Raw genomic sequence first — 26,545 nt, 5'->3', positions numbered from 1 at the left:
TAAGCTACCCCACCATTTGTGTAATGCCTGTATTCCAGAGGATAAGCTGGGAGTTATAAGAGAAGGGTTTCACAGACTATAGGAACACAGAAATATACCTCTGTCACTCTTGCTTTTTTTTCCCCCCATGGTGGAGTAAAATGTGTGAGCAACCACTATCCTTAAGTGCTATTTTGCTCAAATAATTTTTGAGGCTAAGAAGATAAATCTGTTAAGATAAAATCTGTTGTAGCCTTTTTGCCACTGGGTTAAACATATGAATCTGACTGGGAGTTCAATATTCAATTGGTAAGGTCTTTGACTTTATCAGGACTCTGCAAGTAATTGAGTTCAGGATTTAAAATCAATGGATATATACGAAAATAAAATATAAAAAGGCTCCCACTATAAAGCACTAATTTTGGTATGAAAGCAATTCTTGATTCCAGCTATGTTATTTTTAGCTATATTAGGAAATAATTGATTGTTGTTAGAGGAAGAAAACAAGGTAAGACGAATACCACAAGTGTAGAGTGAGGAATATTAAAGTAAAAATTGACACTTTTAATAACTGATCATGAACTCAACAAATATTCAAAAAGTACTTTTAGGTATTTTTTTTTCCCCCCTGAATTATTTTCTGTAGGTGAGTGAACCAAACTGCCCAATGGGGTCAGAAGGCCAAAATGCCAAGTTGTTATATTGTGGCCTCATACAAACAATATGACAGTAGATCTAACTTTGTAGTTTTGTTATATTTCTACTACCTTCAAGTTCAGTAGGTAATATTTATATAAATTCTTCCATTTTTTCCTATGGTGTAATTTAGGATAGAAAAATCAATATATATTAAACTACATTCTCAAATAGTTGTTTTGAAACTCATGTTCTGAGATGTTGGAATGGCTAACTGCTATTTTAAACAGCAATCCAAGGAAGGAAGACTTCCAAACTCATTCTATGAGGCCAACATTACCCTGATTCCAAAACCAAAGACCCCACTACAGAGGAGAATTACAGGCCAATATTCCTGATGAACATGGATGCAAAAATTCTCAACAAAATACTAACAAATCAAATCCGACAGTACATTAAGATAATTATTCACCACAATCAAGTGGGATTTATTCCTGGGCTGCGAGGGTGGTTCACTCTGCGAGTCAATCGGTGTGACACACCAATTAATAAAAGAAAGGACAGGAACCATGTGATCCTCTAAATAGATGCAAAGCATCTGACAAAGTACAGTAACCATTCTTGATAAAAACCATCAACAAAGTAGGGAAAGAGGAAAGTAACTCAACATCATACGTGGGAGATCCACAGCTAGTATCATCCTCAGTGGGAGAAAACGGAGAGCTTCTCCTGTATGGTTAGAACAACACATGATGTCCACTGTATACCACTGTTATTTAATGTAGTACTAGAAATCCTAGTCATAGCAATCAGAAAACTAAAAGAAATTCAAGGCATCCAAATCAGCAAGGAAGAAGTCAAACTCGCTTCACAGACGACATGATACTCTATATACAAAACTTGAAGGACTCCACCAAAAAAATCGCTAGAACACATTCAAAAATTCAGTAAAGTTAAGGATACAAAATCAACATATAGAAAGCTGTTGCATTTCTATATACTAATAACATAGCAGCAGAAAAAGAAATCAAGGAATTAATCCCATTTACAACTGCACCAAAACCCATAAGATACCTAGGAATAAACCCAACCAAATATGCAAAAGAGCTGTACTCTGAAAACCACGGAGCACTTACGAAAGAAATTGAGGAAGACACAAAGCAATAGAAAAACACTCCATGCTCACTGACTTGAAGAACATATATTGTTAAAATGTCTATGCTACCCAAAGCAATCACAAATTCAATGCAGTCCCTATCAAAATACCATCAACACTTTTCAAAGAGCTAGAAAAAACAATCCTGAAATTTGTATGGAGCCATGAAAGACCCCAAACAGCCAAAGCAATCTTAAAAAATAAAACCAAAGCTGGAGTCATCATGATTCTGGAGTTCAAGCTATATTACAAAGCTGTAGTCATCAAGACAGTATGATACCAGCACAAAACAGCCACACAGATCAATGGAACAGAAGAGAGAAACCAGAAATGGACCCACAACTATATGGTCAACTAATCTTCAATAAAGCAGGAAAGAATAACCAATGGAAAAAAGACAGTCTCTTTAACAAGTAGTGTTAGGAAAATTGGGCAGCCACATGCAGAAGAATGGAACTGGATCACCTTCCTATACCATACCCAAAAATAAATTCAAAATGGATGAAAGACCTAAATGTGAGACAGGAAACCATTAACCATCAACCATCTCCTCAATTCCTAGAGGAGAACACAGGTAGCAACCTCTTTGACATCAGCTGCAGCAACTTCTTAGTAGACACGTCTCCAAAGGCATGGGATACAAAAGCAAAAATGAACTATTGGGACTTCATCAAGATAAAAACTTCTGCACAGCAAAGGAACCAATCAACAAAACTAAAAGGCAACTTCAGAATGGGAGAAGATATGTGTAAATGGCATATCTGATAAAGGGTTAGTATAAAAAATCTATAAAAAACTTATTAAACTCAATACCCCCAAAACAAATAACCCAGTTAAGAAGTGGGCAGAAGACATGAGTAGATATTTTTCCAAAAAAGATATACAGATGGCTAACAGACACATAAAAAATGTTCAACATTACTCATCATCGGGGAAATACAAATAAAAAAAAAGTAAGATGCAACCTCACACCCGTAAGAGTGGCTAAATTCAACAACACAAGAAACTAACAGGTGTTGACGAGGATGTGGAGAAAGGGGAACCTCCTACACTGTTGGTGGGAATGCAAGCTGGTGCAGCCACTCTGGAAAACAGCATGGAGGTTCCTCAAAAAGTTGAAAATAGAGCTGCCCTACGACCCAGCAATCGCACTACTGGGTATTTATCTGAAGGATACGAAGAGATTGATTGAAAAGAATATATGCAGCTTGATGATTACAGCAGCATTATATCTACAATAATGAAACTATTTATTCAGCTTAAGTGTCCATCGATTAATGAATGGATAAAGATGTGGTGTAAACACACACACACACACACACACACACACACACACAAATATTATTCAGCCATAAAAAAGAATGCATCTTGCCATTTGCAACAGCATGGATGGAGCTAGAGAGTACAATGCAAACTGAAATAAGGCAGCTAGAGAAAGGTAAATACTTTAAGATTTCACTCGTATGGGAATTTAAGAAATAAAACAGAAGAACATAGGGGAAAGAAAACAAAAGGAGAGGAAGGCAGAGCATAAAACAGACTCTTAACTACAGAGAACAAACTGAGGGTTGCTGGAGGGAAGTAGGTAGGGGATGGGCTGGAGGGTGACAGGCATTAAGGAGGGCACCTGTGATGAGCACTGGGTATTATATATAAGTGATGAATCATTGAATTCTACTCCGGAAACAATATTGCACTATATGTTAACTAACTAGAATTTAAATAAAAACTTGAAATACTAAAAAAATAAACCCACTGAAACTCAAAAAAATAAAAGTAAAGCACACATTTAAAACTATAGATATGAAACACTAATTTATTCACCCTTTATAGAAAGAACTTTAGCTTTAATAGACATCTTAGCTGTGTTGTACTTATCACAGATTTCTAGTTACAATTTTGTTTTTATGGTAGTGTTTTGGGTCCCAGGCCAGACTTTTTCAAGCAAACTATCTAAAGATACGGACAAAATTCTGCATTTTTAGCAAGGCTGACACCTCATCTCAGGTGGTTCTTAAGCCTACTGCTGTTTGAGATCCACTGCCTTAGAATATTTGTAATTAAGTTAAAAAGATATTGTAAAATTCTTAGAACAACAAATTGTAATTAATTTGAAGCCTCTGATACATTATCTAACTCTTCTGGGCAGTGATTAAAGAAAAGAGATGCTAAAAGAACAAACAGTAATACACTTATAAGAACTAAACAGTTTGTGGCACAACAATAATTTGGAAAACATGTGCAGAAGATGAAGTGGTTCTCCAAACACAGTTGTGCATTCACAGATTTTAAGAGAAAATTGTGGAAGCTATTTCCATTATGTTTTTGAAAAATGATACAAATTAAAATATCCACAAAGTTGTTATTGGTAGCATGCCAATATTAAGTGTGCTCATCTTTCTAGAATCTACCAACACATCCCCTTCTCTTCATCATATTAATTTCATCATCTTCTGAAAGATGGCTACTTCTTTTCAAAAGCATTTTTTGGGTCAAGATTATTTAGCATTTTACTTTTTTAAAAAAGGCATTGGTTGATTCTCTGAAATTGTCTTCCACTGTTATCTCAACTATTAAAGAGACTGCAGAAATACAGGGGTAACATGTAGAAACTCTTGACACAGTTTGGACCAGCTCTTGTGTTTGGATGAGTCAAGAGTAAAACCAAGGAGCATTTAAAATGATTTGGCCTAGAGTTATACGGAATTAAAGTATCAGTAGTTTAAAAAAAAATCATGTTCAGGATCAAGAAAACATCTTTTCTTAGGGAAAACTTTATAGAACAATTTATTTTATTTATGCATTTATTTATTTTTAAAAGATTTATTTTTTTATTTGACAGACAGAGATCACAAGTAGGCAGAGAGGCAGGCAGAGAGAGAGAGGGAAGCAGGCTCCCGGCTTGAGCAGGGAGCCCAATGTGGGGCTTGATCCCAGGACCCTGAGACCATGCCCCGAGCCAAAGGCAGAGACCCACCCCAGGGAGTCCACCCAGGCGCCCCTTCATAGAACAATTTCAAGTACACTATATTCTCATAATATAGTAGATACAGTACAACTGATTCGGTTTATACTTGAAAGGCATTTTAAAGGGACAAAGTCTCATGATTACTATGCAGTCACGGGAGAAAAGAAACCTTTTAGAATTCAGCAAGGAGAGACACAGAAAAGGCAGACACTCCGTTTTCTAAGTTCTGGGGGATCTATCGTACAGCACAGTGACCACAGTTAACAATACTGTATTACGTATCTGGAAGTTGTCAGGAGAGTAGATCTTAAATATTCTCATCCCTCCTGTCATCACAGACGGTAACCATGTGAAGAGAAAGAATTGTTCATTCGCCTGCCCTGCTGTGGTAAACTTTGAGATCTATTAATTTATCAAATTACCACACTGTCACATTAAACTTATACGACATTATATGTTAGTCATATCTCAAGGCTAAGAATGTAAAAAATGCTTTTGAGATGACAAAAAAAAAAAAGCTATCATTTCCCCTGCCAAGATTTTATTTAAGGCAAGAGTTTATCCAAAGCACTGGGGCACTCCGATATTCTTCTTAGAAACTAGCTAAGCCTCTGAAATGAGTAAGTGTGCTGTAGGCCCTGCACTGCCTTCTCCAGACACAGTCTTTTAAGCACAGGTGCTAAGTGGAGGGTCTTTCTGAGCCTTCCTCGCCCTCTGACAGGAACCTGGCAATTCTGGGAGTTCTCAGAACTAACTGCTCTGTGGGATTCATGAGGAGGTATTTACAAAGCTTCATTTGTTCATATCAAGCAACTCAAAATCTCAACACGGGTAGCAGTGAGATGGAGGGAGAGCACAGTTTAAGCTGAAATGAGTGTCTTAAGAAAGTCAGAATTGGAGCTGAAATGACAAGTCAGAAAGTTTTTCCTTGGATTCCATAAATACATGCTGAAAATTTCTAAATACCTTGAATAGTTGCAACCTTAATGATTTTTTTGGAGTCCCTTAGGAATAAACCTAAGTGACATACAGGGTTATAATGATTGTCTTCCAATATAATATAAACATAGTTCTTCAATCAGACTTTTTTCTTCTTCCATGAAAAATGAACAGAAACTGAATACTGTCATTTCCTCTTACAGTATAGACTGGCTTCACAAGATCTTGAAAAGAAATATGCCATGCTTTTTTACTTTTAACTTTTATAAATTCTGATAAGGTTGAGGGAAACTGAAAGGCATTTTGTGTAGGGCTCTTCAATATGAAATAGGAATCTCTAAAACATATTTCAGTTTTGATTTTTCTAGTTGAGTACTTAAGTTCTTGTTCTAAATAAAGCTACAAATTGCTAAGTTTACTTCTACAAATCCAATCATATTATTATGCATACTGTACACAGCAAAGTAACAAAACATCTTACTACTATACTGTCTCAGATCAAATGGCTTACTATAGATGAGGCAGGAGCAAACATTCCCAAAACCACTAGGTGGCATTCATTCACCGCAATTTTGGCCAAATACGACTTGAAGCTTATAGAGATGTGGGGTGAGGAGGAAGGCAAATGCTACCCTTTATTTGATGAGATTTTCCTATCATTTAACACAATAACAAAGCTCAATTTTACCTTTTCCTATCTACTTCAAATCAAATCAACAAGTATTTGTTGAAAGATTCATTTGTGAAGAGAGGTGAAAACCATTTTCACTGTGATGGCATTGCACTTAAAACATCAGAAGAAGATGAGCTACACATCTAGAAGTATGCCATTTAACTTGGTTTTATTTCGTGCTTTACTATTTCATGTTCGTTCTCATGTAGCGCTTTTTCTAAAGGTTACAAAAAGCACACAGTCATGAATACTAAAACTCTCTAAGATTCTAGATGGCATTAATCTTCAAAACTTATGTTTATGAATGTAGGAGGCCAAGAGCTCTTGGTGATTCACAAAAGGTCCTTACTATGTGGTAGGTCTTTAAAATGTGTGAGAAATAGTGTTCCTCACTGTACTGAGACCTATGAACCAAAATGGCCTTTGATGATAAAGGATTACGATTTAGTCTTGGAGATGAATCATGGAATGAAAATGCCTGAACTCTGTACTTCAGACTGAATGGTTTGGAGATAATACTAATGGGAGAAAAGTAAATCAAAAGTCAACTTTTTGTAGAAGGTCTAGGGTAATAATAATATAAAATCCAGGACTTACCTGTTCTAATATGTTTTGAAGCCTCTCTATCTCACAGTCTATTACAAATTTCTTCTCTTGTCGTCTGTCAAGTTCTTCTAGAAGTTGCCTATAGCTGACATCATTAAAATTTTCCACACATATAGCGCTGACATGCCAACCATTTTGTCCTGCTTTTTCCATAATAGCTTGAAGTATTGAGTACCCTAGTGAGGAAAGAAATCCAGAAGGGTTACTAAAAACATACTTTCTCTCCTCCTCCTTAATAACTTATGCAGGCACTGAATCTATGTCAACATTTTTATGCTGCAAATATACAATAAATGCTGAGAAATTTAAAGATCTGAGTGGCTGTTCTTTTATTTGGGGGCAACACCCCTTAAAAATATTTCTTGAATGAAGGAAGAACAGCCTGCCTTGAATAAACTCTCACAATCCCTCTAGTAGAGAGAACATCACATTGCTTTAGACATATTCATGAAATAAACCAAAAACCAAACTCAGTACTACTGTAATCAATAAAAATTTCATAAATTATTTTTGTTAATTCTACTCACTGGACAGAATTAATTTTGAACATCTGTTCTGAACATGTGCTCCCCTTGAGCGAGGCGGTAGCGACATTTTGGGCTCGGCTATGGAAAAGAGGATATTAAAATCTAACGCACTGTACTGAGGATCCATTATCGTGAACGGAGGAGCCATTGTTATTTTTCCCCCAACCCCCACCTTTTTTGGGGAGAAGGCATTATTTAAATCTTTGTCTCTTTAGCAGGGGGATGATGCAGAAAGCAGGTGACCTGAATGGCTACTAGGCGAGACACCAGGCATTCAAACTCATAATCTAGTAGAGGAGGAAAGACATTCAAATAAACAAATGCAACTCAGTTTAAGATACTGTAATGAAAGCTGTACTCAATGTCCATTGTGGGCCCAAAGAAGGTTTGGTTAAATCTGCCTGCTGGGACATCAGCAAGATGAGGAACAACTTGCGCTGGGTCCTGAAGGTTGAGAAGACTCACCCAAGCTTGCTGAAAAAGGGAATGTTCGCTAGCTGGAGACAGTCCTCCAGAGAATGGGGTGGTCTGTGCCCTGTTGTTGGTCCTTATCTCCCTGTACCAACCAGCACAGAAGGGAAGGGAAGTTAAAGGTCTCGGGGTCTGGGTTAGGGAAGCTGGGGCAAACTTAGGAACACAGCTCCTAGAGTGTTTCTTCAGGCCAACACTGTCCTATAGTCTTGCTTTTTCCAGCTCTCAGTTTTCAACTGGCATATAAGAAGAAGGGAAAAGTCTTTGAAACTATGAATAGCCAATAAATAGGAACAGGTTAGAATCAGAGCCTGGTAACCAGTGATTTTTTTCCACTTGCTGCTTAGCATGAAAAGGAAAAAAATGCTGGTCCTCTTTAAGAAGGTCTAGCACTGATTTGAGCTCATCCTATGGCAGCTGACTGTGGTTTCTGCCTTCCTTGATCCCTGGAGTCAGAGTGTAGAACGGGGTGGATTAAAAGTGAAGACTTAAATGAATGCACAGCACTTGTAAGATAAGAGGGCATTTACTCAGGTTTCTGACTGGTATGAGTCTCTCAGATTCAAGGATTCTGATTTTCAGGTAAATTTTCTACAACTCAGAGCTTCAAACGTTACGGATGCTCGGTTAATATCGACAGATGGAACCGATGATGAGATCATATTTGAAATATAAATTACCTGGTATCCTGCCAAATGAAATACTGTGGCAGTCAGGATTCATTTTTATCTAAATGAAAAAAAATTCCCCCAAGAGGAAGACAGAGGGCATGTTAATTACTCTGTAATTATTCTGGTCTATCTAGTGCTCCATTTAGTCTTCCCTTTTGTAACGCATGCCTGTAACCGTCTTTTCGGATCTTACTTAGATTCCCCTTAGCCCCCACCCCAAGCCCAGGACTCTTCCCCTTGTTTGCTCTCTGATACCTAGGTAACAGGATGGTCTGAGTGCTCTCTTCGTGTACACGCTCAGGCCTCATTTATTCTGTTACAGGGACTTGCTCTCTGATAGGAAGCAAGGCAATGTTCCTTTTATTCATTTTTGACACCTATGAACATGTTCTTTTAAAAAATTCCAATTGACATCTTACTTTCCCTCTTTCTCCTTTTATTTAGTGTCATGCCAAAATAATTCAAAGACATGTCATTTGATTTTTTTTGCTGTTGAAAAAAAAAATGATAAATACTAACCACACACATCAAAGTAGTCGTCCTGTGCCCTAGGATCAATTCACAGCTTGGCAGTGTTCTTTATATACTGCCTTTTTACTTTATTTTTTTTTTATTTTTGGCATCATGTGGTTATCAGGCTTCACATCACTACTAGGCATCCAGGTTGTTATTTTCCTGCCTACAGGACCGTTACAGATTGTACAGCCACAAACCTTCTGATGAAATTAATGTATGTTCCCAGTTGTGTAAGAGATACTTCAAGATTCACACTAATAAACCAAACTATAATTCAAATTCAAATTTTTGTTATACAATTTGTCTTATTTACAAATGACACAAGAACTGAAATAAGAGAAAACCCTAGGACACAATCTTTGTTAAATGGCAAAGAAAGTTGGCTGCCTAAGAACCATTAATCATAGTCAGAAATAAATGGCATCTTTTCAGTGCAGTGCAAAGGACATGCAGTTATAGGCTGGAAGCTGGAATTCTTTTATAAGCTATGTTTGATTTTCATATGCTCTCTTATTCAGTGTTACTCAGATGTGTGTGTCTTATTTATTTGCCAAGATAGTTGGGAATATATTGTGAGTTGGGAGAAAATACTGCTGTTGAGTCTATGGTTATGTAACTTGGCTGTTACATAAACTAGAAAATCACAAGTCATGTCATACTAATTCTACATCCGGCTATGATTTGTATCTCCTAGTTATTAGAAAATCTGTAATGCGATATTGTTGGCTATGAATACTGCAGGGTTTGGTGCATATCATAAGACTAACGGAGACTTTGCTACTGTAAAGGATCTTTTAAGTCTTGCTTTGACTTTAGAAAAGCTGCCTAACATTTTAATTCAATATAATTTACTAAAAACCTGCTATATCCAAGATCCTTTAAGGTTTGCCAAGATAAAGACAAGATTCTGGTTTCTACAAGGAATTCACTATCTAGTCACTTACTAAATAACTAACCATTACACAAATGATAGTACTGTATAAACCACCAAAATAATTTTATCAGAATAGTGGTAAAAGTGTACCATGGAGAAAATCACAGTACTATGTTATAGTAAGTAATTAAAGGCTTTTCATAGTTGTTAAAGAACACTATTGGTTATACATAAAAACACTGCTTAAAATGTTTTTATGCCATGTGATGATATTATCAATTATGCTGGTAATTGATGACAGTGATGCAAGCTGTCCCGAATGACTGCATCCATGCACAGCGACAATGTTTCTATCATCCATGGGGAATGACCTATTTTGGATGAGTAGCACCATCCAGAGATGTGGCTACTAGCAACACGAGCTGGGTTTTATTTTATTTGATGTTCTCTCTTTCGAGAGTTATTTGATTCAACTATCTGTACACAGAGGAGCAGGAGGAGAATCAGGAGAAATTTATGTCAGGGTGCATATAATTTCAAACAGAAGAGAGTTACTGATAAGCTGTTAAAAAGACTTCCCTTCGATCAAGACTGAAAAGTGCTCATAGTGCTTTTTAATTAGAAGTTCACGGGTACACTGAGCAGTGTGCAATGCTAGGTACAGAAGTCGTGTTTCGGACGGCTAAGAAACTGAGGAGAAGATGAGAAGAGGTGAGAGTGCAGACATTCTTAAGGAGTCTCATCAGGAGAATGAAGTAATGCCATGAAGGGTGGACCATGATGATGCACATGGGATGGAGAAGCTCCTAGGTCGTGGGAACCAGTAGGATAAGGGAGGGACAGAGAATCATCAAGGTCGGAGTGGTGGGAACCAGCGTGGAAAGAGAGGACTGGGTCTGTCCCATGGTTGGGGAGAGGGGAGTGTTGATGAGCTTCCAGAGGAGAAGCGGCAAAGGGACGCAGCGGTGGTGGGTTCTTACTCCAAGTACCAGCCCTCCCATCAACCGTGGGAACCGCTACGCAGGCACCCACCACGGCACTACCGATGTCTCCAGTCTGGGCACAACTCCCGGCACCCCACACACTAGCACGTAGGCCTGGAAGTATGCGCCGTGCTACGTATTAACCTAGGTCTGAGAGGGAACGAGGTGACGGAGGCCGCACGGCACTGAGCGCCACCACGCTGGAACTGCCGAGCGGATTCGGCAACCCTTTAGTTTGGACGCGTTCCAAAGCAGCTTAGCACCAAAACAACCTGTTCAAAGCCTCCTGTCTGGACTCCAAGGTCTCAGCACACAGGAGGAGTAACCAACCTTGCAGCTCAGTTAAAATGATCTGCAGCTGTGACTAGAGCATTTATTCTATGCACAGTTCAAGAATTCAAGAAGGGCAGAGTGAAAATAAACAAAGATCTTCTAACTTACGCAGTGTGAGGCCAAACATGCAAACCTGACAGAAGATGGAAAGTCTTGAGTTTTCCCTTGTCTATAATCAACAGTAAAAACAGAAAATCCATCTTTAAAGATGGGTCATTCTGGGTCCTGGATTTTCCCTAAAGCCTCTAGTATTTTCTGACAAGAACATTTATTGTTTCCTGAACCCGACACTCCATGTGCATATTTAATTCGGATGCCATCTTACAGGTAAATCTGGTCATCTAAATCTTTAAAGTTTCTGTTAGTTGCAAATGAGCCTACCCCTCATGAATACAGGCGTACTGCAAGTATCTTCAACCATCTGCCACAGGTTCAAGGCCCTGAACACCTCCCTCCAGACATGCTCTAACACCATGTTTTTCTTCATTCTCTTGGGCTTTTCTAGAACAAGGCCACTGGAAAATTTCATTTCAACACAAAGAATGGCTGAACCTATTATTTATATAATCACTTGTTTCCATACTAGATTCATTTTTATAGACAGAAACTCTATGGACTTCCCTGCAGTGCCCTGTATTTTCTTACTCTTCTCTGATACAGACCCAAATCATATTCGTCTCCTCCCTCTTTCCAGTATTATTTTAGACCATTAATGTCTTGTTTTCTATCCTCCAGCAACACTGCCCTTCTCAGATGTTCTAGAAGGTACCACACATCTTCTACCTTAGTGCCTTTGCAAAAAGCTGCTATTCCCTTTAAAAAAAAAACTGCTTCCTTCCACTTTTGCTTTCTTTCGTCTTTCAGAGCTCACTGCAAACATCACTTAACGCTGACTAGATCACTTTCCCCCTTAGCTCTTCAAGCTCTCATAGTTTTCCGTACATTTGTTTCCAAGATTTTTAGCTCGCTTTCTAACTATGTATTTGAATGATGATCCGATTAGGTCTTTGCCCTCTACTGTACTGTAGGCTCCATGAAGTTAGGGACTGTCCCTGTGCTCAGTGGATGCTCAGCAAAGAGTTGTCTGAATGCACGAATGAATTAGAGGGAATTTCACAGACAGGAGTCAGAATGTTACAAGGCTCGGCAGTGAGAAGCAGCATGACAGGTCACATCTGGGAACCTCAAACACTTCAGTTTACCTCATGTGTTCTGAAGAACAAGGAGGATATGGACAGATTTGGTGTGGACTGTGGGAAGGGCTCCAAAGGCAGCAGAGAGAAACAGGCAAAGGTCGTGTCATTAGGGCTTTCTCTCATATCACAGAATTTGGTCTTTATTCCTCAAGGACTTCAGGAAGAGAATGACAAATGTGCTGCAGACCAACCATTCAGCTGAGGTGTGGGAATACAGGGGATGGAGTTAACAGGAAACAGGAAAGCCCATTCAGAGCCCATACTGAAGTCACCCAGCTGAGATGACAGGGAAAGGGGAGTGGATGCTAGACGGGGGAAGGATGACTCTGCTTAGTGGTGATCCATGTAACATCGGGATATGGAGGACGAGGATTTGGGCGTGACATCAATCTGTTCTACTGGTGGTCATTTAATCCTGTTTTCAGAGGGCAATTAGGTCTTTTATGATATCCTGAAGAAGCACATACTTTTCTACTTGGATTTCCGATGTCAAGTGACTTCTGGTGATAAGGCCTGGCAGCCACCTCCTTCCTCACCCAAACCAGTAAGCTAGATTGACACAGGCTTGAGAAACCCAATTATCTCTCTTGCTACAGGCATCCATTTTTCTAAAGACCGTCTCTGTAGATTTTGAATAGTCTCTAAGAATAAACTGGATATCTTTGCAAGTTCACCCCCAGAATCATCTATCTCCTCAGCACTATGAGCATTTATTAGTATCTCTTCATAGTGGACGACAATCTCTTTTCACGTAAGAAAGGCATTCCTGAAAATTTTGCATAATTTTAAACTCCAATAACTAAACACTAGTTTCCTAATCAGAATAAATGTCTGGAATGATTTCTATATGGTCATTATTTTGCTCCTAAGTTGAGATTTTATCAATTTTAAATATCACACTATGTAAAATTCACAGTTCTGATGATATATTTTTTATATCACACTATAAAAAAATTCACAATTTGAATTTGCACTAAATGCAACCCACTGTATCTTTTTTTTTTTTTTAATTTATCTATTTTAGGAGGGTGGGGAGGGACAGAGGGAGAGAGAAACCTAAGCAGACTCCCACAGAGCTTGAAGCCCAATGCAGGGCTGAATCCCAGGACCCTGAGGTCACGACCTGCGCCAAAATCAAGAGTCAGACGTTCAACTGACTGACCCACCCAGGTGCTCCAACTATTGTATCTTTATAAGGAGATTAAAATGCAGATCTCTGAATTAAGAGGCAGCCAAATAATGTTTGTCTCATATTAAAACTTTAAAGTACTTCAGACCTAATTTTGTACGTTAAACTTCCTCACATGGCAACGCTTTGGGAAAGCAAAGTGTTGAGTTGAGAGGAGGGACAGAGGCCCTCAGAGAGAGGACTTCTCTGCAGAGAGAATGACAGGTGAAGATGGTCTGAAGGACAGAGATGGTGAGGAGCACAGGAGCTAAGGGCTGAGCTGCAGGAAGCTTGAGGAATGCCTCACAGATTATTAATTGTCAAGAGACTGGTTTGTGGTGTGGTGGGTTCAGAAACATACTAAGCTTTATGACCCTTTGACAATTCAGCTGGACCTCAGGACAGCCCTGTGAAGTAGGTCTGATCATCCCCACCCGGTAGATGAAGGAACAGAGATAAGGGTGAGCTATGTGACGGCAGCCCTAGCAAGTGGCAGAACTACGATGTGAACTCAGGTCCCCATTCTCAAGTGGAGGGGCTCTTGAACCCCGTGTTAGCGGACAGGGAGAGCTGCAGATGAGACTGGAAAGTAAGGTCAAGGCTGTGTTGCCGGGGTCCCTCTTCTTCTCAGGAACACAGTTAGCATGTTAGCGTAGTCTTGTCAGTGCGATCCTCCAAAGCACTCAGAGAATCGAATGTCTTTCCCAAATACCACTGTGGCCGCCACCCACGTGCAAACCAGCGCCCTCTCTTGTCCGCAATCTGTAGCCCTCTCCTTAGACAGGTGTCCTTGCTCTGCCTTTACCCCTTCGGACTGGTGATAGCACGGCTCTGAGCCAGCAGACCAGCCTACTCAGAGCTCACAGCCCTCTCGCTGCTTGCACAGGGCCCGCCACCTCTCTGACCTCATCTGCAGCTCACTTGCTCTCAGACACAGCCAGCAAACTGCCCTCCCTCCAGCTCTGTCTCCACCAGCCTTTGGCCTGCAGTGCGCTCTGCAAGGCGGGTCTGGGAGGCTCATCCTTTCACCTCCGTCAGGTCTTTAACCCACCTGCCCTCTTCAAGGAGGGCATCCCCATCTCATTCTCCACCGTGTCAACGTTGTTGTCCTGAGCTGACACACTCCCTTCTTTGTGGTATTTTCTCCCTAGCATCATCACCTAATATACTATGCATTTTATTCATCTTGTGTATCATCTGTTGCCCCCACTAGAGGGCAAGCTCATGCAGGGAGGCAAGTTTCGTGCTGCTCACTGTGCGAGAAGAGCGCCTGGTGACTAAAAGCCACTCAATGAATGTATTTGAATAATTAAAAATGGGAAGTTAAATTTTACTTTGGGGGCCACAGAGAAACATGGAGGTTTTGGAGCAGAGACGAGACAGATGATAAAATTACTTTCACAATATTAGTATTTATAATGATGGACTCAAATAAAGGAGGAAAGGGAACCAAACAGGAGGCTACTAAAATGAATCTAATGTAATGCAGTAATTCAGTAATGCAGTAATTCAGTAATGCAGTAATTCCTCCAATCTACAATAGTTCTCAAACAAACAGGAAGAAAGGACAATGTCAGTTGCTCACTTCTCTCCAAATTCTATCCTTTCCCCCTCATTCTGTACTCACCCACTGAAGAGCCAGGAGATTTTCATTTTATCAGGTTGGAACCATACGAGGCTGTCATTTCTGTTAGTCTAAAATATTCGAATTTCAGCAATGTCTTCTGTTTCATTAGAGATAGCTTCTGAATTGATGGTCAATAATATTCAAAGGAATTAGAGTGGCCTGAAAACTACTTAATTTATGCATTTAGATGCAAAAATAATGTGGCAGGTAAATGCAAAAACTCCCCAAACAGGCCCGAAGGAGGTCATGAGTTGTAGGAGCCAAGAGCCTTGCACATCTCAGCATTCCTTAGGGTATCCGTGGAAATTGCTCTACACTTTCCATTATCAATCTTTACAGCAACCATCTTGAGTCATTAACAAAGGCTGAAATAAGCCTCAAAAAAATTCAGTATTAAAGGAAATCTGAAATCCATTTTAGAAAAAATTCTATTCTAAATGCTGTAAACACAGAAATACTTTTGGTTTATAAAAACAAATCCTCAGCTAACCCTGAAAAGCTGGTTCACTGGTTGAGGATAGCCAACGCTCCGTATAGAATGCTCGTTCTGAAGAGACCCAATTAATTTATTCTACCCTATGTTGAAGTCTGAGTCCAATAGATCTCATTAATTAATCATGAAAGCAATCACTAGCAACAAAACACACAGAAGTGTTCCACAACATATTAAATATCAGTTTGTTACCCTCACATGCCAGACTGTGTACTGTAAATAATATTAATTTGGATCTGGCTTCTGCACACAAAGCCAAAACCATTCATTTTGGTTGATTTGAAAGTGATATTTTAAAACGTTACTTTTGTCTTTTCTTTAGAAAAGGAGTAGCAGTACATAATTTTCTTTAGATGATTCTGGTGAAAGGATTTGCATACAATTATCAAGACAATTTCTGTTCCTAGCGGGAACAAACACAGGATGAAGTAAGTATTCACCATATGATTAGCCTAATTTTTATATCCCACTGAGGCTCGCTCAATTCCAAGAAGTAATTGTAAACTCATGTCAGTGACTGAGAGTGAATACATTTGATTACTCACTATTAAATTTCTTTAGTGGGGAAATGACACTGAGGTGATCATCTAAAGAAAGAGTGATTTCTTGAACAGCATGCCAAGTGACAAATGATGGATTCAGTGGTCGACTCAGCTACTTTCAAATGCAACAACTGTGTTTTTCATTTCAACTATCTGGTTTTAAGGCAAGGTATTTCAATTTCTTAATGATCCACTTTTGACTTCTATGCAATGAAGATGGTGAATATAGGATTTTATTACATATAGTAATCTGCTCCATAGCTGTTAAGAAAAATCCTTTTATTCCCCATGGCAGAGTGAATGTAGAATGCTTTTGTCCCTTTGAGGGATGTACTTTGTGAATTCTGGGTAGTTGAGGGAATTCCTCCCCATGACTCTAGGAGACTCATAACGTATAACTCAACATCCCACCCCTCTCAAAGACGAAAACAAAAACTTAAGTCTTATTCTTGAATTACATATTTGGTCATTAGCCAAGAACTCAGTCGGTTTAGTCAGAAACCCAAGGGATACTCTCGGACTTGTCACTTTTCTCTACCCTCCACCATCAAGTCATGTCATTGCTGATACTTCTCCTAAAATACTGTATTTAAGATCCTCTATGAACACGTCCCTACTTATTCTTTCATTTTCATTCAGTGACTATTTACTGAGTGTCTACTGTATGCCAGACCATTGCTCCGGGATCTGCAGATACAGGAACAACCAAAACAGTAACATATGCCACCTCCATGAAGCTTACATTCCAAGACTAAGGCAGACAATAAGCAAATACACAAAACTTAAAGTATAACAAAAGAGGTGGTAAGTTCTATGAAGAAAAATGAAGGAAGAATAGGACAGAAATGACTGGGGGTGGTGGTGGGAGGAGCACTTATTATTCCACACCAATCTCTCTCACTGTCTCTCTGAGCTACACATTGCTCAAGTCACACTGAAGACTGGCAGTTCGCCGAATAAACCAGGTTCTTTCTCTCTTGCTTACTGTGTTCTGATGGCTATTCCTTGAGCTGAGGAAGTCTGTATTCTTCAGCCTCACTTGCAACTTCTACTTTTACTTTAAGTCTCAGCTTTAGGTCATTTTAGAAAACTTCTCTTATTGGGACTACATCAAAATAAAAATCTTCTGTACAGAGTAGGATAGCCAATAAAACTAAAAGGCAACCCACGAAATGGGAGATGCTTGCAAATGACATATCTGATAAAGGGTTAGTATCCAAAATATTGAAGAAGTTCTACAACTCAACACCCAAAAACAAATAATACAATTAAAAAAAGGCAGAAGACATGAACAAAAGGTCTCCAAATAAGACAATCAGATGGCCAACAGACATGAAAAGATGCTCAACATAACTCATCAGGGAAATGCAAATCAAAACTACAATGAGATATCATCTCACACCTGTCAGAATGGCTAACTAAAAACACAAGAAACAACAGGTGTTGGCGAGGATGTGGAGAAGGGGGAACCCTCTTACACTGTGGATGGGAATGCAAGCTGGTACAGCCACTGTGGAAAACAGTATGGAGCTTCCTCAGAAAGTCAAAAAATAGAGCTACCCTACAATACAGTAATCACACTTCTGGGTATTTACCTCCAAAATGCAAAACACTCATCCAAACGGATACACACACCTGTGTTTTATAGCACCATTATTCACAATAGCTAAATTATGGAAGCAGCCCAAGTGTCCATCGACTGATGAATGGCTAAAAAATGTGTATATATACAATGGAAGATCATTCATCCATAAAAAGAATGAAATCTTGCTATCTGCAACAAAATGGATGGAGCTAGAGAGTATTATGTTAACAAAAGTAAGTCAAAGAAAAATACCATATGATTTCACTCCTATGTGGAATTTGAGAAACAAAACAAATAAACAATGGGGAGAAAGAGAGAGAGGCAAACCAAGAAACAGACTCTTAACTCTAGAGAACACACTGATGGTTACAAGAGGGGAGGTAGGTGGGTGGGACAAAAGGGGAGGTGGGTGGGTGGGGGATAGGGTGACAGGTGATGGGGATTAATGGGTGATGCATGGGTGGGTGAAGTATGGAAGTGAACCACTGTATCATACACCTGAAAGTAATATTAAACTGTATGTTAACTACATTGGAATTAAAATAAAAGAAAAGTAAAAGAAGACTTCTCTGACCCTTCAGAGGGAGTTGTCTTTTTTCTTTAAATTTCCCTAGGTGTTTGTACAGTAATTACAGCTCATATCTCACTGAATTAATTAATAAATTATTGATCAAGCAAGCACTATATGCTATTTTTGAAAGTACTAAGTATACAGCGAGGCACAGCTGCTGATCTGAAGATGTTGGATTTTAATAATTCGTAATTGCTATTTTTATCTGTCTAGTTCTCTTTAAGCATGACATGAATGCTTATTCACTTTTGTTTCCCTAGTTTGTCTCAACACAAAGGAAAAAATCTAGAATGAGACGGAACTGCACAGCAAGGGTAAAAATTCTGCCTATTTTATGTCATACCCCTCCCCCACCTGATTAAATATAATAATAATAAAGATAATAAAAATACCTGTAAGTTATTGAAGCCCTACCTAATCTGAAGCAGATATCATATTAAGCGCTTTATGGGCACGGTGTTAGTTTGACTATCTTCATTCTATGTAAAGCAAACTGGATGAAGGAGAAGTTAAATTCTTGGCTAAGACTGCTTTGCCATTAACTGGCAGAGCCTTGTTCAGTCTGATGTTAAAGTCTGCCTTTTATTCTCCTCAATGATACCGTCTGTAATATACTGAACACTTAAGTCCCTTCTGTTTGGATTAATTTTATTCCCCTATTAAGGATTCATTTTTGACCTAGGAATATCCCTGCCTGCAAAGTGTTCCAGGTACCAGGGGGATCTCCCAGGAGCGCTGTGTATGGCTTCGGCCATAGAAGCTAGGGATGTGTGCTCTGGGCTTTCACTCCAGCCTCACAGAGAAGAGACGCGCCTGTCCCACGCCACCCTGCCCCAAGCAGTCTCCGGTAGATCGCGCCAAACGTTACACCAAATGAGAAGATTACAATAATGAACACAGTGGATTCCTTCGCAACAGTTTACAAATGCTGCCCTATGGTTCAGTTTGGTTACTGATGGGACTGCTCAGGACATACATACAACAACTGTCTTCTCTAAGGATATCAAACATTAAATCACAGAATTAGGTCAAATCTGGAGAGAAGGCTTTTGCATTACTACTTAGATCTATCTATATGCTTGCCGAAGATCTTCCCTCCTAGAGTCACAAAACCCTACAAGGTCATCATTTCACAAATTCTATTCGAATCATGGTATGGGGTGGCTTCTGCTGATGCAGGGGTTAGGGAGTGGTGTTCTGAACAGTTATTATGATAGTAAAACCAAAAAGCACCTGTATTTTTAATTAGAATAAATTTGCCTGAAAATTAAAATGGATATTGAAACATCTGTGCACAGTTTTATATTTGTAACAAATCTGAGCCACATGTGTATTATCAGGCTGAAAAATCAGACTGAACCATTCATTTTTACATCAAATACTTAGAATACGGCAATAAATCAGGAAATCAGTCTGCTTCTCTCTGAGTCAATAAGCTAAACTACGTATCATTGACATTTGATGAAATTCATGGTTTTCCAGGTTCATTTTGACAAAACTAATGTCACTAATCAAATTAATTGTGCTAGCGAGTTTGATTTTATTTGTGTAGTTATTATAAGGCATTCCATACATTAATTCATAAAGTCAGGGCACATTTCTTCATTATGTACCTTTTTAAAATGTGAAATTTGAGTTATGTTCTCTATTTTAATTTCTGAATGTTCCCTCAGGGTTCAAAATAATATTAATATAATTACAATACTTAAATTCAACTATTGTTTTGTTGAAAGCTTCTTATTGTCTAAGAAGATCTGATTTTAGTGCTGGGTATTTGTGAACATATATTATAGTTCATTTCTGAAAAATACACCCATTTGCAGTTAGATACTCAGAGTTAAAGGAGTATCTATATGGGATATTTCCCCAAACACTGTTAACCTCCTTAAGCATGGTTTGCTTTATTTATGATACCCCTTTCTAAGTTTAATAATTCTAGCAGTTTCCATCGACTGACGACCCTTAAGTACTATTTCAGTACAATAAGGAAAAAAAGCATTAAAAAATTAAATTGAAGAACTCTAGAGTTAAAAGGATTTTTATTTTTCTTTGGGACTCACCTCTTTGTACATGTGGGGTGGTTCTGTATGCAGAAGAGTATAAACTGGGATTCTGAATTTTGTTAATAGAATGTCAGCTATGCCGTAGGTATATGTTTTACATAAAACATATAAACTCTCCCTGTAATTGGAAATGGAGAGCTTCTGCATTCTAATTCCCCTAGCATGCTAATTTAAACCCTCACAGACTAGTTGCAGCCCAGAGACTTTGAGGGATAACGTAGTCCGAACTCTTGACTTTGAGAATATGAATGCCCCTCCATCCACCAAAAATGCTTTACTAAGATATGTGTGAGGTACGGTAGAAAATCAGACAGGTCTCCTGACTCCCAAACTAGTATACTTTCCTGAATTTCACTGTTTCCTATTAAAAATCCTGCTCTACAACTGCCATTTGAGGAAGGGAATCTGAAGAAAGGTGATCACCAAGGATATAATTCTCAGACATGAATTTTTATATTTAGACTGCAGAATCATATATTAAAAAAAAAAACATTCTTAACATCCCTTATTTAAGAAAGAACCCTCATGATAAATTCCTTTTATAACGCAGAATAAGGAAAGGGTCTGCCTCTCCTAATCTAGGTCCTAATCTAATCTAGATCCTTTTGTAAAACAATATGAATACAAATCTAGCCAATCACGTCTCCTGTCTTCCTTTGGATCCAGAAGAGAGAAGAGTAAAATCCAAAGTCATGGGACATCTATTCCTGGCAAATATAATTCCATGGTCTCATGACACCATTTTTCATACACTATTGGACTAAGTGCAAGGCAAGTGTTATTATTCTACCAAATATAAGCTGATGATCACAAGTGACCCAGAGAATGGGAAGGTGTGTTTGTAGATGAACTAGCCCAGTAGAAAAATAATTTAAAATTTCTGGAGATGGCTGAGCACTTACTGAATGTGGCTGAGTGCTCTTCTCATGTTTAGCAATCACAGAATTTTAAAGATAGAACTCAACTCTCCCTTTATAAACATTTAAGGGAACTGAGTCTTAGGGAGAAGAAATGATGGGCCCACTGTTAAGAAGTCAGTTGCGAAATCAGTACTGGAGGAATAGAGGGTATAAAAAGTCACCTGTGAAATGAGGACCTGGAAGTCTATCTCTCTCTCTCTCTTTCTCAGTCTGTCTCCGTCTCTCATCCTCCACTCCATTTTCTCTCCCTTTCCTCTTATTCTGTCTCTCCCCTTCCATCTCTCCTGTATCATTTTATCATCTTGCTACACTTAGATTATTTACATTTATTACATTTTACTTTACAAAATGAGATCTACTGTACCTATAGAGATAATATGCAATATATTTAACAACTCATTTGATATTGGTCAATCATCAATGCAGCCCTGTCCTGCAGGGAAGAATATCAGATCTACTCACTGCTTTTTATAACTCCATTTATCTTCAATAATAGATCATATGTATCTTTTTAGGTCAATAAATATAGAGTTGCATAATTATTAATGGTAACACAGTATGCCATTGCATGGTGCCTCGTATTTTATGTAACATTTAGGTTATTTCCATTTTTGTTTATTGTATACAATATATTAATTTTTCATTTTAAAATGTAATTCAGGGGCACTTGGGCTGGCTCAGTTGGTGTAGCACACAACTCTCGATCTTGGGGTTGAGTTTGAGCCCCATGTTTGGTGTAGAGATTACTTAAAAATAAAATCTTTTAAAATGCAATTCAGTAATCCATGCTCACTGATAACTTGATGAGGAATAAAAAAAAAAAAGCTAAAATGTAACAAATCATGTTTGTGTTTAATGGATAACATATTCTTACTAAATTGCAATATAGCTATTTGGCTTTTATAAACAGAAACTAAGTAGTACTGGAATGTTCTCTTTCCATCCAAAATCCCTTCCATGAATATTTAAAATTGCATATAAAATGAAACTAACTTCTCCTTTCCTTAGTGGTTTTCTTTCCTTTTGCCTTTACTTAAGTCTTTAAATTTAAGCATCAGCCTAAAAATTTTAAAGGCTCTTCAATAATGTAGTAGCTGCATCTAAATGAAGAATATCTTAAAGATAAACCAAATGTACTATTTGAGAGACGTAACCATATAAAATAAATGTGCTTGTTGCCAATTTGTCTTTCTTGTGCCTCAAGAGCTCTGATCTCAGTTTTAATGCGCAGTTAGAACAGAGCAGATGAAGTGCGAGATGGGATAACTTCTCATCCATGACAGGCACTGTCCTGGGTCTTTCTTGCCCCGATCAGGTAATCAAACATTTCTCAGATCACTCAACAAGGTCTCAGATGGCAAATCAGCACAGAATTTATAAAAAGAGACTTTGCTCAAAAAAGTACACCTTCTCATTTACTTGCTTCTTTTTTATGCCTTGTTGTCTAACCATCCTACCTATAATGTCGAGATCGAGAGTTTGAGAAGTAGTTTAAAATCTGTAAGCATACTTCTCATAATTAAATAACTTTTTAAAGGTTTCCACAGATTTTTAAAAAAGTGTAGCTATTTAACACTTTCTTATTTATAAAAGCAATTCGTGTGTGTGGGTGTGTGTGTGGGGAGAGAGAGAGAGAGAGATGGAGGGAGAGAGCACTCGCATGCAAGAGTCAGGCATAAAGTAGAAAAAAAAAAACATGCATCTACCATCCAAAGCTATCTATCAATATTTGTTGAATTTTTCTCCGTTCTTTTCATTTATATTCCCCCAAGAAGAATTCTAATATTTTATGTAAACTTTTCTTCCATAAAACACTTGTCTATGCTATTCAAAACTTAACAAGCACCATGTTAAAGATTGCTTACTACTGTGACAGGAGGCTTCTCTACAGCTCACTTATCTCCCTGTTGACATTGTTCCCTTTTTTGCTCTTGTAAACAGTATTGTGATGTATATCTGGCTTCTAATGCTCCATTTCAACTGTTTTGTTTTGCTTTGTTTTTTTTTAAAGAAGGGAACATGGAAGGAGTTCTGCATTACATGTCAGTAGATATTCATAATGCTAAGGCATTCTGTTTGCTTTAAAACACTGGTACCATCCTTTTATAACTGCAAAGGCTAATAAGGCAGTTAACCATACACACCACAGGAAAAAAAAAAACACTGAGTAATTCATTAGGTTAAAATCTTTTTAGAATAGTTCTTTTTGTGAAGCTCTACTTGTTAAGAGAAAATGAAGAATGATAAATTCCCGAAGGAAGTACTAGTGTTGGATTATTAGGGCTAACTGTGAGTGCAAAAAGTCTGAGATGTTGATGTCCCATGAGCTTTCTTCAAGGGTCAAGGTTACAGAAGGGTTGGGATCACCACTGTTGGGTGACATGCGGGTTGTTCTGGCTTAATTAGCCCTAGGACAGCTGCCTCCAGGTTCATACAGTCAGGCGCTCTCCATATCCCGGGCTTATACACGGGTCCTCCCTCATCTGATCCATCATTCTACGCTAAAGATGGTGCTGGCCATGCTGCTGCTCACCTGTTTATGCAGGCTACACAGCACACATGCCAAATTAGCCATTTCAATTCTCAATTAGCTATTCATCTTACAAAAGGCATACCTGTATATATTCAAAACATAGATTTCCATTTTGCTGGTTATATCTGCTCAGAGTTTATGCTAGGTGACTTCTTATGAATTCTACTGGATGGTATATCCAGATCAGCTCATTTTTTGCCACGTTTCCCAATGCTGATGGTCAAGAAGGCTGATCAGTATGGTCCACATCCATGATCTCTGGCTTCTGGTTGAAGGGATTAAAAGAAATCATATGCCACACACCCAAGGGCTGGAGATGAGTGACATCAGTGTATTCTTTGCACGATTCCTTTCCTGCCAAGTCAGTGTGGGGTGACGGCATCCCTTAAATAAGGGGCCATAGTCCCTTTCACTCAGCATTCTCCATACAGTCAAACTCTCTATATAAAACAGACACATCCTCCACTTCCTTACCCACTCAGGTGATGGTGGTAAAGGCTTCCGGCTCTTGCTAGCTCCGCAATATAGCTCCCTCCCTTTTCTCATTGGTGTCTCTAGGCTCTACTCACACCTTTTTAAAGCAGTTCCATTATTAAGCAGTTATTGATTACAGCTTTAGTCCATCTGGGCTGCTATTACAAAAATACCACAAACTAGGTGGTTTATAAACAGCAAACGTTGACTTCTAGCAGTTCTAGAGGCTGGAAAGTCGCAGAGGATGGCACTAGGAAGATAAGATCTTGGCTCATGGGATGGGCCAACTTACCTACTGGTGGCTGTCTCTCACGGTAACCTTAGAGAGTGGAAGGGGGAAGGGACAGGCTGGCTCTCTGGGGTTTCTTTTATTAAAAGAAACTAATCCCAATCATGAGGGCTCCACTGCCATAACCTGTCACCTTCAAAATGCTCCACCTCTTATCACAGAGTTAAGATTTCAACATACAAGTTTGGCCGTGGGATGCAACAGAGGAGACACAAACATCCAGACAACACCAATTACCCTGTTAGAGCACGTCATGCGTCTCCCACCAGGATGGCATCTAATGTTAGTAGCTTTGAATCCAAAGAAATATATGTTTAGTAGAAGAAACTTATAGGTGTACTTTTTCTACCTATCCTGTTACATCTCTCACCTTCATATTAAATTAAATTCCAAAAATTGCATGAGACAGTTTGTAACTTTCACTGTGTTATCCTTTCTTTTTTTCCTTCTATCAGAAAAAGCCTAGGCTAACCTTGTGTCCTCAGATATCACTACTTTCAAATACACTGCATTTTAATACTGCTTCAAAATTTAAGACCTAACACAACAGTTTATAATTTCAAAGAGTATAAAGAAGGTGCTGTATCTTGGCCCTCTTTATTTTGTGGTTATACCTTAGTAATCTTGCATTCTTTTTTTTACATTTTAGACAAAGGTTTTCTAATAAATAATAATCAAATGTTTTCCATTATGTTAGTGATACAAACCAGGTATGGTCTAGAAAGACAAAGGCTTTTCTGATTGCTGCCACAAAGCCTGGCTTATTTGACCCCCCCCCCCACCACCAAAAAAGTCACACTTAGAAGTATTATTTGGATAGACATTACCCAAAATTCAATTGGCTAATTCTATAAAACTTTATTCTGCATGTCTACTCTTTAAATTACATGAGTACACCTTCCAGCTTGCCCATGCGGGCGGGCACATCAGATGGTTACATGGTCCATACCAGATTCTATAGGGACATCTATGGGGGATTTACGATGGCTCAAATGGATCAGATTTTTTTTTTTTATAAGATTTATTTATTTATTTGAGAGAGGGAGAGAGCATGAGAGATAGAGAGGGAGACAGAATCTCATGCAGAATCCCTGCTGAGTGCAGAGCTGGACATAGGGCTCGATCCCATGACCCTGAGATCATGGTCTGAGCTGAAATCAAGAGTCAGATGCTTAACTGACTGAGCCACCCAGGCGCCTCTCAAATGGGTTGGTTATAATATCTGTTGTTTAAAATTTACCAAATCTAAGTATGTCTCCATATGATACATGGTGTTGGGGTCACAATCCCACAAGTATGGACATGTTTGACCCGAAGATTCAAAGATGTTTTGTAGGAAACATCCTAGACTGCCTCCTTTTCCACAAGGAGATGAGACTATGTTTTCTGTAAGTTTTTCAATATTTGAAATAAAATATCTTAGCCAGCCATGTGATCATCTGGTTCTTTAAACACATGGTGCTGACTCAGTCACGCATAAAAATAAATCAATATCTTGGGCCCTCATTAAATATATTATTGAATAATCCACCATCCTTTTATCAAATGCTGATACAGATAAAGCAGTTAGTCTCCCCCTTTAGTTGCCTGTACATTTTACATTACAGCCTGGGCCAGACTGCTTACTGGCTCGTACCAGCTTAGCCCAGCCCAGATATGGAACGGAGTTCACAAGGTATGTTGAATGGGAGACCTTCAACTTCTTTTAAGACTTTATTCATTTAATGGGAGGGAGAGAGTGGGAGAGCGAGC

At 38.6% G+C, this 26,545-nt stretch overlaps 1 protein-coding gene across 1 annotated transcript in view; it reads right to left on the bottom strand.

Moving 5' to 3' along the window:
- Positions 1-26,545, bottom strand: part of GRIA4 (glutamate ionotropic receptor AMPA type subunit 4) — a 241,782-nt gene that overhangs the window by 111,724 nt on the left and 103,513 nt on the right. The window contains exon 3 of the mRNA XM_032838408.1: positions 6,949-7,133. Coding sequence (XP_032694299.1) covers positions 6,949-7,133 — 185 coding nt within the window. The remainder of the gene's footprint in view (positions 1-6,948; positions 7,134-26,545) is intronic.

Source organism: Lontra canadensis, unplaced genomic scaffold (assembly GCF_010015895.1).
Source record: "Lontra canadensis isolate GAN:19392208 unplaced genomic scaffold, GSC_riverotter_1.0 scaffold104, whole genome shotgun sequence".
NCBI classification, from domain to species: Eukaryota; Metazoa; Chordata; class Mammalia; order Carnivora; family Mustelidae; genus Lontra; species Lontra canadensis.
Note: the sequence above shows the minus strand (reverse complement) of the source record. Positions and strands in the feature narration are given on the sequence as shown.